The following is a 17,167-nucleotide window of genomic DNA, read 5'->3' as shown; positions in this document are numbered from 1 at the left end:
CCCACCCCCGGCCCCAGCCCCAGACAACCACAAATGTTCTTTCTGTCTCCGTGGATTTGCCTTTTCTGGACATTTCACATAAATGGAACCACATAATAGCTGGCCTTTTGTGTCTGGCTTCTTTCACTGAGCATAAGGTTTTCAAGGCTCATCCATGTTGAAGCATGAATCAGTACTTCATCCTTTTGATGACCGAATAATATTCCACTGTGTGGATAGAGCACATTTTGTTTATTCATTCATCAGTTGATTGGCATTTAGGTTGTTACCACTTTTTGGCTACTATGAATAAGGCTATGAACATTCATATACGAGCTTTGGTGTGGATGCCTATTTTCAATTCCTTCAGATATATACATATATATATATATATATATTTATATCTATCTATCTATCTAAGAGTGGAATTGCTGGGTCAGATAGCAAATGTACACTTAACTTTTTGAGGGACCACCAACATGTTTGGGGGTTTCAATTGCTTCACATCATTGCCAACACTTGTTATTTTTTGTTTTTAGAATCATAGCCATCCTAGTGGGTGTGATGTAGTATCTCACTGTGGTTTTGATTTCTGAACCTGTTTGGGGTTGTTGTTTTTTTTTTCAGCTTTTCATGATGGAAAATTTCAGGTGTTTACAAAATAAACAGAATAATATAATGAACCCCAAGTCCCCAAGACTCAGCTTCCACAACTGTCCTCTTCCTCCATGCTGGTTCTCTCTCTCTCCACCCCCTCCCTACCCCCGGGTGCTTATTATCATTTTTATTTTTATTTTTCCAGTTTTACAGGTAAAAATGATATACACTGAAATGCACAACTCTTAGCTATATAATTTAACAACTGGTTATCTCCCTCACCCCAGAAAAATTCATGTTCCTTCACAGTTAATCCCTACCCACCCAGAGGCAGCTACTTATTTGAAGATGTTGCCTGCCCCAGACAAGCTTTGCCTGTTCTTGAACGTCACATACTGGAGATATACGTCTGCCTGGTCTTGCCCCACATCCTATCTGTGAGATTCGTCCATGTGGTTGCATGGCTCTCACCTCCAGCCTTCTCACGTTCTTCTTCAACTGCTTGAGACAACCAGAGCCCACCGCATTCCCCAGTGACAAGAGGGCAACCAGCCATCTTGTTTTGCCCAGGCCTGAGGGGGTTCTGGTGACCTGGGACTTTCTGTGAGCAAATCCAGAAAGCTCTGGGCAAACCAGGATAAGTCGTTCACCCTACCTACAAAAAAACGATCAGAAACTTTCTCGGAGAGAGAAAAAGTAACGTTCTTTTCCCCTTTCTATTTTTCTTCAAGTAATGTCTGGCCTAGAAATGATTTCCTTAACTCGAGTCCCATAAATCATCACCACCCCAGCACCAGCTGCTAATGGGGCGTTTCTCTGAGGGTCAGTGCTGGGAGATTGGTGTAAGGGTGCAAAGTGGAGCAGCAGTGCAGGGGGTGACGCGGCAGGCAGAGTGCTTGCTGCAGTGCAGGGAGGTGGCCAGCACAGCCGGGGCCAGGCCGCAGGAAGGAGTTGGGCAGTGCATGCCTTGAATATCCAAAGGCCAACACCAGAGGCAGAGGAAGGACTCACAGAGCCTTCTCCACCTCTCAGGAGCCACCTTCCTGAGGTATTGAGTCCCTGGCCTAGAACAGTTATTCCCAGCTCTAAGAGGCTCTTAAGCCAGGAGAAAAACTCCCAGAATGTCAGAGATGAAAGAGGCCTTGTGGGAAGAATCTGGCCCAGAGTCTGAAAAACTTCCAGTACCTGGGAGTCAACAAAGGGGTTTGCCAAAATGCAGGTCCCTGGGCTCCACCCCAGGGTTTTGATTTTGTGATGGGGTGGGGCCAAGATTCTGCATTCATAACGAGCACCCTGGGGGGACTCTGAAGCAGGAGGTTCTGAATCAGCCTCGAGAAGCACTGATTTTGCTCCAACCTCTTCATTGGAAACTGAAGCACAGAGAAGGGCAGCAACTGTTGCTTGGCCACACAGCAAATTTCTGGCAGAATTGGGGAATCAGGATCCCAAACTCCTGAGACCTCCGGGATCCTGAAGCAAACCCCAGCAGTAGTGGCAACGAATTCCCAGAGTGTTGGAGAATGTCCTCAGTTTCCTGTAGAATCTAGGGATAGGAGGAGGATATTGTCACCCTTACATTGACCAGGCAGGCTATGTCTGTGATCAGTCAATCATCTCATACAGATAGCTACAATATATTGTGTGCCTGCAGGTGCAGCAGCCTGCAGCTTTACATGCATCACTTTTATTCATCACAACAATTTCAGGGGCATAGAACTGAAAGTCCGGAGAGGCCAAATGACATGTCTGCATAAGTGGAAAGGTGGGATTTGAGCCTGGGTCACCCTCTGGAACTCCACAACCTCAACAGCACGCCCATAGCTTCCCACCCCTTGGTAGACCAGATACAAGTCAAGGGAGAAAACTACCCTCCCCCACACACCCCCGGCAGGCAGATAGAGATCAGGACCCACCAGCCCCTTTCTCTTCCTCCAGCTGCCAGACATAAAGGACATTTCAATTTAGTATTCCTGTGGGCCCAGGCACAGGAAATAATTTATTTTTCCACTTCAGAGCCTTTTAATCCAAAGAAAACTGCAGTTGTCAACATCTTGCTTTTTACTCAGGCAGCTGGCATGGGTCATTCATTTACTCATTCATCACAAATAAAATAAAATAAATATATATATTATAAGATATATATTATATACCATATTATATATAATATATATGATGTTTAGAGTAAGGTTCTAAACTCTGGCTCCACATTAAAATCACTTATGGGGCTTCTGGAAAATTTTACTGCTCAGGCTCAAACCTAGATCAATTAAATTAGAATCTGTGAGGTCCCAGCCCAGGCATCAGAATTTTTTCAAAGCCCCTTCAGGTGATTCTGATGTGCAGCCAAGGCTGGGAACCAGCACACTGGACCAGTGCTTCTCAAACTTTAATATGCACACAAATCACTTGGTGGGTTCTTGTTAAAATGTAGATTCTGATTCCTTGGGGATGGGGTGGGGCCCAAGATTCTGTGTTTCTGACAAGTTCCCAGGGGAGGCAGATGTTTCTGGTTCCAGGACCACACTTGGAGTAGCAGAGGGGCTGGTGGGACTCACTGTTAGAAGCCAGAGGCAGGGGGTGTGAATGACACAACAATTAATCCACAACAGCTCCCACCCAGCTGGACTCTCCCAGGGAAACAGACCCTGTGTGAATAATTGCAGTAACAGGGTGCTTCTTAGGGATGCGGGAGCCCTCTCTGCATCACCAGCCTCCAAGCCCCCAGAAATGACATCTGATTCTCTAGTACTTTACCCCCAGAGCCTAACTCAGGGCCTGGCACAAGGTGAACCCTCTGTATATTTTTGTTGGATGAATAAGTAAATGCGGGATGGCAGGCAAAGACGTTATAAAATAGAGTGCAGTGGCTGAGAGACCATCTACTATGGATGTGAGCTCAAGCAAGTCATTTCACTGCTCGAAACCATGTCCTGGGCCATAAAGAGGTCATGCTGCCTGATCACAGCATCACCGTGGGGCTTAAGTGTCGACACTAGAGCGGTGCCTGGTATACAAGAGGAGCTTGTATTGGAAAAGGTGAAGGTTGGCTGCTATAACAAAAAGGCTCCAGGATAGAACGACGTTAAACAAAACACAAGTTGATTTCTTTCGCAGAGTGTGATCAAGGAGAGTGGGCAGCTCTCATTCAAAAGACCCAGATTTCTTTCAACCTTGATGCACCATCCTCTGCTGGGACGTTGGTCCAATCTGCTGGCTCTGAGCTGGGTTGCAGGGCCACACGGTTGTGCCAGCTCACAGGGAGAGAGGATGTGCAGGAATTCATACCAACAGCTAAAGTCCTAGAACTGGAGGTGGCATACATCACTTCTATTTCCATTCTGCAGGTGGGGACTTAATTATTTGGCCACACCTAGCTGCAAGGGAGGCTGGAAAGGTGGTTTCTGATCTAGCTGACCAGCTGCATGCCCACAATTGGATAGCTATGTAAAAAGGGGGTTTTGATGGACAGCTAAGAGTCTACGGTACAGCTCAATTGATATAGATAATATGTAGAAAGGATATACAGCGTATATGGAATCTATATAGAATCTACTTAACATATAGAATTTATATATGGAATCTATATACATGGAATCAATATCTATGCTGATATATACCTATATCAATGTCAATATATAATAGACATATGGAAACGCTGTTCCGCCTGGTTATTGCCTCCCATTTCCAGCGCTGTTGCCCGTCCACTCTCTACCCTGCGTTTTGTTGCCTCTCTAGGGTGAGTGCTCTCAGAAGTGCTACTATATTTTCATCGTGGAGACAGTGTGCGTCGCCTGGTTTTCCCTGGAGTTCTGCCTGCGGTTTGTCCAGGCCCGAAACAAGTGCCAGTTCTTCCAGGGGCCCCTGAACCTCATAGACATCCTGGCCATCTCCCCCTATTACGTGTCCCTGGCGGTGCCTGAGGAGCCCCAAGAAGATGGCGAGAAGCCTGGCGGCGGCAGCTCCTACCTGGAGAAGGTGGGGCTGGTGCTGCGAGTGCTGCGGGCACTGCGCATCCTCTACGTAATGCGCCTGGCCCGCCACTCGCTGGGCCTGCAGACGCTGGGCCTCACCGTGCGCCGCTGCACGCGCGAGTTCGGCCTGCTCCTCCTCTTCCTCTGCGTGGCCATCACCCTCTTCTCTCCTCTGGTCTACGTGGCCGAGAATGAGTCCGGGCGGGTCCTGGAGTTTACTAGCATCCCGGCCTCCTACTGGTGGGCTATCATCTCCATGACGACGGTGGGCTATGGAGACATGGTCCCGCGCAGCGTCCCGGGCCAGATGGTGGCCCTCAGCAGCATCCTGAGTGGGATCCTCATCATGGCCTTCCCTGCCACGTCTATCTTCCACACCTTCTCACACTCCTACCTGGAGCTCAAGAAGGAGCAGGAGCAGCTCCAGGCTCGCCTCCGCCGCCTGCAAAAGTCCACCACCGCCAGTGAACGTGAACTCCTGAACGATGTGGATGACCTAATCCTGGAGGGACCCGCCTCACCCATCAAATACATTTAACTCGAAACCTCTCATGAGTACGCTGGGACTTCAACCCATCACCCTTGGCTGATATGGGCTGGAGAACACCAGGCACAGACTATATGATGGTATGTTCCTCAGGGAGTGCTCCCAAAGCTAGGAGGGGCTCAAGGCCAGAGATGTAGGCCCTCGTGACTCTTGACCCTCCTGGCCACGACAATCTCCCTTTATTCTCATTTCCTTCCCAACAGTCTTCAACATTTCAGGCTGGGCTCCCATGGAACCCAGCCTACAGAATTCCATTCTTCTGCTAAGACCCTCTTTCCTGTCCCACCCCACCACCAGAAACTGGAAAGTACAGTCACTGCAGACCCATCTGATCAGATCTCCTCACCCAGCCTTATCAGGGTTCCAGCAGGGATCAATATGTTCTCCTTTTCTTCACCGCCTCCAGTGGTTTTCCTAATGCAGCCGCCTCCCCACTTCCCGCCCAGCTCTGGAAGCTCTTAGCCAAGAAGGCAGAACTGGTCTCTTTGCATTAAATCACACAATGGCTGCAAGCCGGCCATCCCTCCTGACTTGCCTGGGACCTGGGCAGGAGTGCTGCTTGCAAGAACAGCAGGCCCTCCTTGGCCGACTGGACTCCAGGTAGGGCTTTCTCCAATTATCCAGTCCTTGGCCTTGACAGAGGCTGACTCTTGCAGGGCTCTGCATTGTCCCTTGAGGGAACCCTGTTCCTACTGCTGGTTCCTCCAGGATTGCAAGAACCTCAGTTTTCCACCCTCTCAGCTCAGCCACCATGGATGCAGCGTAGATTCAACGCAGCAACGAGGGCAGCCTTAAGATCTGCCCCTCACCTGCCCCTTGGACCAGACCCTTGATGCCAGAGAATAGACATCCTCAGCTTATATTAAAATGTATTTATTTATGTATCTACTCATTAACAGATTTGACCCTGTACATCCAGTGTAGGAGGCAGATGTAGGACCAAATCGAGATAAAAAGCAGTGTATGCTGAGACCAGAGAGGAAAGAGCAACGAATCCTGAGCACTTGGCTCACAAAGGGCATCACAGAGACCCAGGAAGGGTTGAGTAGTGTGCAGGGGTGTTTGGCAGGCAAAGCTGGAGAGGTGGGTTGGGGTGAGAAGGTGGTGGGTTGTGGGTGCTGGGCAGAGGATTTGGATGTTTTTGTAGATGGAGAGGAGATGTTGGAGGAAGAAATGATGTGAAGGGACTGCGGGGATAGGTGATGAAGGTGATGAGCAGATGGGATGCAGGAAGACCAGTTTGGAACAGAGAATGATTGAGCAATTCAGGCGAGATATGAGGGCCGACCTCCTGTGGGTTATTAAGTTGATGCCAAGTCCTGGCATCTCGTCTGTTGTCCCCCAGCAAAGCACACCTGGCAGAAGTCTCGATGGCATCTCCCCTAAGTGACATGGCCATGCAGTTACTCACCCCTGGTTCCAAATCCCCCAGAGAGAGTGCACTGGGATATTATTAATGAGCGAAGGTGAGGCAGTCACCTTCAGATCGGATGTAGTTTATGTGTAATCGCATTAGCACTTCATCACTGGGGACAACTTACTTGCTATTCATTTTTTTCTGCTAGTATTTAGCACAGGCCTACTATGTGCCAAGCACACACTTCCCTCTGACCTCAATGCCAGGGTCAGCACGGCTGGGGGCTCTGGCTCAGGGGAGCACCCACACCAAAACCTGGCTTCAATCTAGCCTTGGCCTCGTGGGGAGCCTTTGTTCCCTTTGACTGCTCTGGGGTGCCCTTCCAGCTGAGGAAGGCACATGTCCCCATTCATCTAGATCTCAAGAGTAGGCAGGGCATTCCCCCAGTCTGTCACACACTGACATTTTACCGAGTAAGCTCTTTGACTAGTGGCATAGTGGCCACTCACACAAGGAAAGGCCCCACCTCTATAAAATCCACATGTGACTTTGGCTCTTTCCCTCTCTGTCAGCTTCGGGGGTAGGGCTAGATCTGTGGTTTTCTGGCTGCTGGAGTTTGGCGAAGAGCCTCAGGGCTTTTGTGTGGGTGGAATATTCTGTACCCCAGGGTGCAACATTTGCAAGTAATGATTTTTAAAAGGATGTGCAAATTTCTAGACACCTTCCCCACTTCCAATCAGTGCATATCCATGGCCCTTTGAACTGAGATGGCAAGCTCATCGCAGACCAGGGAAGAGTATTCAACAACCAGCAGAAGGCCTGGAACCCACATCAGACCCCTCACTGGCCCTCCCTCCTCTCATTGGAGACCTTTCCTGTGTGCGTGCCAAGTGCAATATTCTCACTCCAGCTCTGCCCATCGCTAGGACTGGCGTCCACCCAGGCATCTCCATTTTCCTCTGTTTCACATACCAAGCATCTGAACAAAAGCATGCAGGGACTGAAAGAAAAATAGGTGAGCCCAACACCAACATTACAAGGTTCTAAGTGTCTTAGTACACATCAGCAGAAATTCTTTACTAAATTAGAAGTGGAAAACTGGAATCAATTGCTCACATGTAGGGCTTAATTAAATGCTCTATTTTTTTCTCCCCAGTAATGTCCTGGGGGACTAGTCTAGCTTTGCAGAGTCCCGCTTTCCTTCATGCTGATTGGCTGATGTAGCAATGACAAGCAACTTGCTAGACAGTCTCTTCATCCCCATTGGCTGGAAGGACTCTTGTGATTCCCAGAAGGGCTTGTTTTATCTGAGGCCAATGGGTGTGACTGTAACCAAAGAGAGTAATTTTCCAGCTAAAGCCAAAGAGCAAATGGCCTTTACCTCAAGCCATTTTCATGTTGTATTGTAGATACATCTACCAGAGGTAGATTTAAAATGTTGGTTCAACATCTCCTAGCCAGACAGAGTTGAGCCCAAAAAGTGACTTGGAGATGGATGGGTTAATTCTTTAACACAATGTAAGTGAGGCTCCACCCACTGACTCCATTTTGGTGGCTTTTAAGACTTGAGAAATTGGTAACTGGAAGGCCCATCACAAGACAATCTAAGCAGGGAGTTTCCATGAGGTGGGTCTGTGAACCTGTGGAGATCACGCATCTGCTTTGAAAAGGGGTCCAACAATTTTACCAGATCCTCAAAGGAATCCACAACCCTGCAAAAAGGATAAAAAGTTCTTAAGTCAACCAGTGCCCACATTTTAAGATGGAGAGACCAAGGCTCAGAGAGGGAAAGCCACCTGTCCAAGGCCACAAAGCCAGTTCATTTAGTTAGATCCAAGTATCCTGGTTCCCAGCAGAATACTCTTTCTAGTCTATCATGCTGCTGCTCTTAGGCTCACCTAAAACAGTGCCCAAACCCTCAAAGAAAATAATTCAAGACAAGATTATAACAACACTACAATGCTTTCCTGAGCAGAGGAAGTAGGGCTGGCTTGGGATGTCTCGGGCACCAACTCTCACCTATCCTGCGTTATATAACAGTGGACCTAGAAATTGATTTCACTGTATCTTCCTTTTCTCATTGATTCCAAGAAGAGGGTAGATGAGATGGTGGTTAAAGTCCTTCCCAGTGTGGACAGTCTGTGATTCTGGAAGTAGAGTTCATCGCAACAATGTATACTACAGAGGGGCATGTAAGAAACAAGGAGAGGGGTGAGAAAGCCAAACAGACCAAGGTCCCTGACTATCCACGGAATTGTTCGCTTAGCAAAAATCAGCAAGGAGGTCAAGTTTGAATAGGCGATCATTGAGAACCCTGTCCGCCCGCTGCCTGCCACGTTCCTCCCCGCCCCACCCTGCCTCCGCACCCGCCAGTGCCTGGCTACATATCTGTTCATGCCCAGCTGCCTGCACCTCTTCAGCGGCATTCAACTCCTTGCCTCCTCTTCCTCATGTTGAAATACTAATAATGGGCATCACTGATTGAATGACATTATTTGTTTGTTTGTTTGTTTGTTTGTTTTTAGCTGAGCCATCCTGCTACCTGTTGGCAGCTCAGCGGCTGCTCAGCTCGGGCTGGACTCGAACCACTGTTGCTCAGAGCTCAAACTCTTGAGCGAGCTCTTAACCAACTGAGCCACTCGGCCGGCCCCTGAATGACATTATTTAACATCTTATTTGGAAAACACATTAAGCTCACAAGAGAAAGTTGCAAGAACAAAAACAGCACATAGAACACTTGAATATACCTCTTTTTTAAACATGTCCCATTTGCTTTATCATTTGCGCTCTCTCTCTCTCTCTCTCTCTCTCTCTCTCTCTCTCTCTCTCTCTCATATACATAGTATGTTTCTCTGGACCACGTGAGAGTAAGTTGACTAAATCATGCTCTTTGCTTTCAGAGCTTTAGAATGTGGTCACTGGGAGGCCTATCAGAAGACCATCAGTCCAAGGATTCTTAGCCGAGAGTTTCCATGAGAGTCTGTGACCTCTGGAGACAACATGCAACAAAGAATGTGTACACTTTGCATTTCAAAGTGCAAAGTGTCCAGTGATTTTATCAGACCCTCAAGGAATCCATGACTCCCCCTCAAAATAAATGGATAGGAAGCCCTAAGGTAAACCAACTCCATTGTAAGATGGAGAGCCCAGGCAAACCCGAAATACTTCTATATGTAGATCCTATGAGTGAGAATATTGTCTTATAAAACCACAGTGCAGTTATCAACGTTAGTACATTTAACTTGGATGCAATATTTTAATCAAATCTACTGTCTGTTTCAATTTTGTCAGCTGACCTATTAATACCCTTTCTAGTCTTTTCTCCTCCAGGACAGGGTCCAATGCAGGGGCGGATGTTGCATTTGCATGTCCCATTTCCTTAGCCTCCTGTAACCTGGGCCTTTTCCCACCTTTGACAGAGATGACATTGAAATTTGGAATGAATAGAACACCTCCCCCGCTTTTAATAGAATGCTTTTAATAGAACACAAAATGATTTGTGTCCATCCCATGTCTCTTCATGCTTAGCTTGAGGTTGTGCATTCCTGGCCAGACCCTGCATCCATGAAGTTGTGTCCCTCTCGGGGGTATCCCATCTGGGGGGGGGCTATGCCCCTCTTTGGTGACATATGAGCCCTTTATTTGGGAGGAAATGCTGGTGGGGGAGTGGAGAGTGAGAAAGGGCAGGAGAGCTGGGGAGTGCTGACTGAGTCCAGCGGTATTCAAATAAGAAACAAAATTAACTTCTGCTCCAGTGCATTCCAGATAGAATGTGCCAGAAGGCCAGGTATGCGCAGGCCACCTCGGGCAGTCTCTGTGAGGAGAGAACTAATCCCTGAGGCTCAGAGCAGGTGATCCCTTTCCACCTGCCACCAGGAGGGAACACTCCTTTGCTCTTCCTTGACCCTGCCAACTCAGGAGTGTCTTGCCTCATAGATTCTTAGAGCTAAAAGGACCTTTAGGGTCGCCAGGCCCAACCAACCCATTTTATAAGAGTGGACACAGAGGCCCTGGTAGGGGACATCATGTGGCAAGTCCCACAGCAGCCAGGAATGGCAAAGCCAGGACTACCCATCCAGTGCCCTCAGCACTGTGCCTCCAGATCCTTGCCTGGCACCTGTCTCATCCCGCGTTTGACATCTCACCAAGGGGTACCTCCAGGAACACAATGTCATTTAAAAAGAAAACAAAATAAAAGGACGCTTGCTGCTGGCTGCCTCCGTGGGCCCTATGGCTCCGGCCGTCCTAAGAGACCTTGGCAGCTCAGCCTCGGCGCAGTCTGCTATAGCTGACACATGGAGAATGTGTGACTGTTACAACTCACCTTTGCTGTAAGGGGGATGAAGCCAAGGAAAAGGGAACGAATGTGGGTGCCCTGAGCTAAAAGTAGCCAATCTTGCTGTTCCAAAGGCTTCCATTGTACTCTGCCAATGACCAGCATGACATAAGACCCCCCAGAAAGCTCAACAGTTTCACCTGGCACCTTCCTAAGCTCTTGGGGCTACCCCCGTTGTCCCCCAACTTCCAGAGGAACATTAAACAATGTTAAGACATGATGTTGTGGCTTCTCTGGTGTATTGGGGCATGTCTAGTGTCAGGGCTGCTGGGGTTGACCTTGGGATGTGGGAGGAGGTGGGAGGGTCCCCCAAGTGAGGGGTGGGAGGAGTCATGGGTCACCTATCCCAGGTCCACTGCCAAGTCAGAAATTAGGTGGGTTCTGGTGCAGTATTTTTTAAGTGTCTGCCATCTGCTAGATGTCGTTCCAGCTCAGTGGACACAGTAGTTAGCAAGATAGATGCTTGTGTGGGCCTGGGTGGAGGGGAGGTAGAAAGGCAGACCACAGATAAGTCAAGAAGGAAATCAACAGGACAAGCAGAGCTTGTGGCAAGTCCTAGCAAGGAAGAAGACGGGGTGGTGATGGGAGTAATCATACCCGGGGGGCACAGGGGTGCCAAATTTAAATAGGCTTCTGAGATTGAAATGGATTTGCCAATATCCGGTTCCTGTTTCACATTTCCAGCCTCCCAGCAGGTAAGGGAGGCAGGGCCAGAGTTCCGGTCAGTGGAATGTGGTGGAAGGGGGACGCGCCACTGTGGGCCGGTTGCAAACACCCCCTACATGATCCTCTACACTCTCCCTCCCATCCGCTACCCTGCAAGTCCCCATGCAGATTCAAGAAATACTCAAAGTCCTAAAACGGGAGTCAGTGAACTATACCTCCCCCTGACTGTTATTGCAAACAAAGTTTTATTGAAACACAGCCAGGCCCATTCACTCAAGTATTGTCTACGGAGATTTTGGGCTACAATGGCAGAGCCGAGTCAGGCAACAGAGATATTTACTCTGGCCCTTTGCAGAGAAAGTTTGCCAGCCCTGCCCTAAGGGCGATGGAGCCAAAAGATGGAAGCGGCTGCATCCCCAAACTCCTGCGTGCTGATCACTGGCATCACTTGATGGGTTGCACCAGAAAGCCACTGAAACTGGAGCGTTGTGTGTCACAGCGGTTGGTCCACCCTTCCACCCTGAACCCCATGGACAAAGTGTTTGTTGACTGTAGAAGTTTCCAAAGGCATCCTTGAGCCAGACAGCCCCTGGCCGCTGGTCCTGGCGGGGTGAGAAGGCCTGGCTCTCCTGTTGCCTTGGCTGGCTCTGGTGATTTGCCACTCTGGGAGCAAGAATCTGCACCCAAAGTGCAACAGGCAATCTCTGTGGGGAAAATGTGCATGCAAACCCATTACCACCTCACCCAGAGGAGGGCCAATGGCCACATGTGATGTCTTCTCAACCGACACCTACTCTAGGCAGTGAAATACTTCCTTTTCATGATGACCTGAGACAGCTGTTCAGTCCTATAAATGTGTCTAAAAGTCACCAGCCTCCACCGTCGGCCCATTTCTAGCTTCAGTGACAGGGCCTGGCATGCAGCAGATGGACTGCCAATGTGAGCTCTCCTTTCTCCCCAGAAAGGTTCCTTTCCCCTCATCTCAGCAAGTGCCACCTGTGTGCCAGGTACCATGTCAGTACGCAGAACAAGATGGTGAGCCATGAGGCTGACGCAGTCTTGTCCACAAGGAGGTTAGGCCTCCCTGTCTCCCCCTTAAATATCCCGGATACATACACAAATGATCCCATTTAGTTAATCCCTGCATCTGAGCTAAAGACAGTGGGATCTTTAGAAAGAAAATTAATCAACTCCAGGCTCACCCTGGGATAACACTAAGATAAGGCGGAAAGATGAATCCAGGATGTCACAGGAGGATGCTGGGTGTGGGTGAGGCTGAGGAAAGGGGCTGGGGTGTCCACGATGTGACCCACTGAGCTGCCAGGCCCCTGCAGTGACAGCAGGGCATGCGGATGTTTTTTTCCAAATTTATTGTTCATTCATTTGTCAACAAGTCTTTACTGTGCCAGACACTGTTCCAGGCACTGGAGGTTCAACAGGGAACAAAACAGACAAGGCGTAAAGCAGGGTAGGAGTGGGATTGCCAGAGTGAGGAGTTACAGTTTTGTAAAGGGTGACCTGGAAGTCCTTTCTGGACCGTGACATTTGAGCAAATCCTGAAAGAGTGAAGGGACCAAGATATGCAGATTTATGGAAACGACATTTTGGGAAAGAAGAAACAGCAGGTGCAAAGGTCCTGAGTCAGGAATGTGTTTGGTCTTTCAAAGGACAGCATGGGGGTCACCATGTCTAGAGTAGAGGAAATGATGGAGTGGTGAAAGAGGTGAGGTCAGGGACCTGTGGGGGACAGAGGGCAGGGCTCCCTAACGTGGCAGCCTGTGTAGAGTCTACCTGTGCTCCCCTCCTGGCTGTGTGATACTCCCTGCAGTTTCTGGTCCTCCCTCATGGGGTAGAGCCTGTCAGTCCTTCCCAGCTTCATGTGGGAAAGACCACTAACAGCCGCCAATGCCATTCTTACCTACGTCCTTTTAATAATGAAACCCACCCAGGTTGTAGCTAGATTCCCATTTCCCAGCCACCGCTGCAGCTAGGTGTGGTGTGTGACTAAGTTTGGATCACAGGCCATGTGAGCAGAGTGACATGAGGAATCTCTGGGTCATGTTCTTCCAGAGGAGACCAGCCACCTTGTCTCAAGGTGAGGATGGTGGACAGTCGGGAATAAATTCTGATGAAAGTCAGAGCATGTGGCTTTCTTTGTCACAGCATCTTAGCATGTACCCAATGTGGTTTTTTTTTTTAAGATTTTTTTTATTGGGGGAATTGGGGGAATGGGAACAGTGCTGGGGAATTGGGGGAAGGGGACAGACAAGTTCCTGTCGTTTTTGTTCTTCAGTCTAGTTGTGGAGGACGTTGCTTCACTGGCCCAAGTTGACACCATCATTGCGTTCTTCCCGGGCGAGGCAGATCAGTCGCCGGCTTCTGGACGGCCGCTCACTGCGGCTGCTGGCCACTCACGCTGGCTGCTGGCTACACATGGTAGCCCATGGCAACCCACTGCCACAGGGGCTGCAGCCTATGCCGTCGCCGGCAACTCACGGCAGCCCAGCTCCAGGTTGAGCTGTTGCTCAGCATCTTAGCTGTAGAGGGCAGTGTCACTGGCCCTCATATGTGGGATCCGAACCGGGGCCCTCTGGCGTCCCAAGCCAGTTCTTAACCATCGCGCCACTCAGCAGGCCTACCCAATGTTTTTTTAAACTGTCATTTCACCGCTAAAGCAGGGAGCAGAATGACAATTTATAGAGAAGACCCTCTTTCTCTAGGCTTTAACTTTTCTCTAGGTCTTACTGATTGCTTCTACAGGGCAGAGGAAAAAAGAGCCATGATAAGATGGAAATTTTCTAAATGTCTTCTAAAACCCTATTTTAGAATAGGGTTACTATTTTCTTTCTCTAACCCAGTCCTATAAAGAGGAGGTCCCATAAGTCATTAATCTTCCATTCAATGCTTGTCTATCGGGCATCTTCTATATGGGTGACCCATAGGAGAAGATGGAGAGAAACGAACAACTGGTCTACCTGTGGAGCGGAGCGCTGACAGGACTGATGATAGCCACTGCCTAAGGACTGCCAAGTGCCAGGAACTTTGCTCGGCCCAGCTCCCAGTTTAGCTCACCATAACCCTGCGGGCTATGCATTTGTGACTAACTCACATTTGCCAGATGGGAACACTGAGGCTTGGAAAGGTGGAGTGGTCCCTTGGGCTCCTAAGTTCACACTTCCACTCAGTGGTGAAGACTACACCAGCAGAGGGACAGCATGGTGCGGGGGCCGGGGGGGGGGTGCAGGGTGTCCAGGGTCTATGAAAGACCCCCGGAGCTCAGAGCTGCAGGGCACAGAGCAGGGGAATGATTGCAAAGGCGTCCTAGAGGAAGCAGCATTTGAGTTGTGCCCGGCTAGATTACATCACCTCCTGATTCAAATATGTGGGTGTTGGCAAAATTTCACCCAGAGAGGATTAGGCCAAGAAGACATTAATAGGCTCTCCATTTCAAAAGCAGTGTTCATCACCATTCTGCAATAATAAATAAGCTGAGTCAAGGGAACTGAACGAATATAGTGTAATGAGGACTGTCTTGGGAGGAAGGGATTGGACAGGCAGATTTATGCCACATGGGGACAAATATTACTTACTTGGCAGAACACAGCAGAATTAATGTCATTTTGAATAACTTGTTTACCCAGTGATTATGTGATTAATGAATATCAAAAGGCTCATTGCATAAAACTGTAGTTTGAATGCTTACTATATTTCTAGATTTGGTTGTAGTCATCATTGCAGCACAAAAAAAGTAAATCAATTTAAACTGTCTCCTAAAGAAAACAATGTGTAATAAATGGGCTAATTAATAGGCTTGGTTGGGTGTTTTAAAAATCCTCTCCGTCCTTGAAAAAAAATAACCACAAAAAAATCATCAATTCAATGTTGGCCTTAGAAGTTAAAAAAAACAACAACAAACTAACGGTAAATAACTGTTTCCTCAGTTATACCAAAAAAATATAATAATAAAAATAATCAGTGTTTACCTGGCTTTGAGACCCTCCCTGCTGGGTGAAGCTTCCCTCCCTCTGATCTTCCTCGCCGTCCTTCACTCATGCACATTCCTGAAAACCTGTCTTATGCCTCCTGCCTGGACTCCCCTCTCCTGTCTGCCCACCAGCCACTTTCAAGCATGCCAGCCTGCAGCTCTCTCTCTCTGAAGGGCAAAGATTGCATCTCCCACCTCTGGTGGCCATTAGGAAAGAGCAGAGGTGAGAACATCAAAGCTAGGAGGGAACTTTAGGAAACAGATCATCCAATTCTGTTTATAAAAGAGGTTGGGAGTTTTGTTCAAGGTCACAGAAGTAAATCCAGCAGTGGCCAAGGCAGTGACAGGATTGAGGGCTCAGAAGTCGGTGCCTGCATCAAAACCGCAACCCCACCTTGGCCCCATGTGCTCCTCTGGATCCAACCTTGTGAGTTTCCTCACCTGTAAAATGCATCTGTCATGCAGAGTTGTTGGGAGGCTTAGCTTCCCAGGGTTTCCACACAAGGTACCACAAACTGGGAGCCATCAAATAACAGCCATTTATTCTCTCACAGCTCTGGAGGCTGGAAGTCTGAAAATCAAGGTGCTGGCAGGGCTGGTTCCCTCTGGAGAGGGAAATAAACCAGTCCATGCCTCTCTCCCAGCTCCCGGTGGCTACAGGCCTTCCTTGGCTTGTAGCAGCATCACTCCAATCTCTGCCTCCATCTTCACACGGCCTCCTCTCCTGTGTGTATCAACCTGAGTACCTTCTCTTCTAAGGACCCCAGTTATTGGATTCAGGGCCCACCTCATCTTAACTTGATTACATCTGCAAAGTCTTTTTTGCTGTGTTTTTTTTTAAATTGGGGAACAGTGTGTTTTTCTAGGACCCATCAGCTCCAAGTCAAGTAGTTGTTTCAATCTAGTTGTGGAGGGCGCATCTCAGTGTCCCATGTGGGGATCGAACCGGCAACCTTGGTGTTATGAGCACTGCGCCCTAACCAACTGAGCTAACCAGCCACCTCAAAGACCTTATTTCTAAGTAAGGTCATTTCTACAGGCTCCAAGTGAACGTGAATTTGGGGAACACTATTCACCCCAGTATACCTACAGGGCTCCAGGCCCTAGCCACTTGCAGAAACCCAAAGGCCCTTAGAGCAGAGGCTGGAGCTGCTGTCTGCCCAGGGCCCTGCCTCTCCTCCCCTCCTGACTGGGGACTAACGGCGCCCACACCTGCAGGCACCCTTCAACATGCTCAGACCCACGGAGCTTGCTCAGCGGGGTGGGGGGGGGGACCCAAGAGCAGGCACCGCCCTTTTCTACCACTCGTCCCAGGTCGAGCCCTGGGAAAGGAAGAGAGGCTGAAGCCTCCATGACACGGGAAGAGAAAATGCTCCCACACCCGCTGCCCACAGCCTGGCCCCAACATGACACAGCCTCAGCCTCCCCTGGAGCACGCAGGCTGGAAGGCAGGGAGAGCCCTGCCATGGCAGGGCCTTTTCTAGAAACTAAAGGGCTCCAGGGTACCCCTCCCCTTCAAACAGCCCACAACATATAGAACCAGAAACAGTTTCTTTATTCAAACCCAAATCTGTAGCAACGCCCACCCCTCTACATCAGGCCTCTCCTTCATTCCAACTTCACCCTGTGTAGCCCCCATTGTCCCCCAACGGTCCCCCGCCCCTCACCAGGAACACTCCTCCAGCAGCATCCAGCTCAGCTCAGGGCTTCAAGCTCCTAGAGGTCTGTT

The 17,167-nt window shown here is 49.1% G+C and overlaps 1 protein-coding gene across 1 annotated transcript in view; it reads left to right on the top strand.

The window, feature by feature from the left end:
• The window catches only part of KCNG4 (potassium voltage-gated channel modifier subfamily G member 4), a 17,891-nt gene extending 8,965 nt beyond the window's left edge, over positions 1–8,926 (top strand). Inside the window, exon 4 of the mRNA XM_019634688.1 lies at positions 4,312–8,926. Coding sequence (XP_019490233.1) covers positions 4,312–5,085 — 774 coding nt within the window. The 3' untranslated portion in view covers positions 5,086–8,926. The remainder of the gene's footprint in view (positions 1–4,311) is intronic.
• Positions 8,927–17,167: the final 8,241 nt, after the last annotated feature.

Source organism: Hipposideros armiger, unplaced genomic scaffold, assembly GCF_001890085.2.
Source record: "Hipposideros armiger isolate ML-2016 unplaced genomic scaffold, ASM189008v1 scaffold_19, whole genome shotgun sequence".
NCBI lineage: Eukaryota > Metazoa > Chordata > Mammalia > Chiroptera > Hipposideridae > Hipposideros > Hipposideros armiger.
The sequence above is the reverse complement of the archived record's forward strand: the minus strand, read 5'-3'. Positions and strand labels throughout refer to the sequence as shown.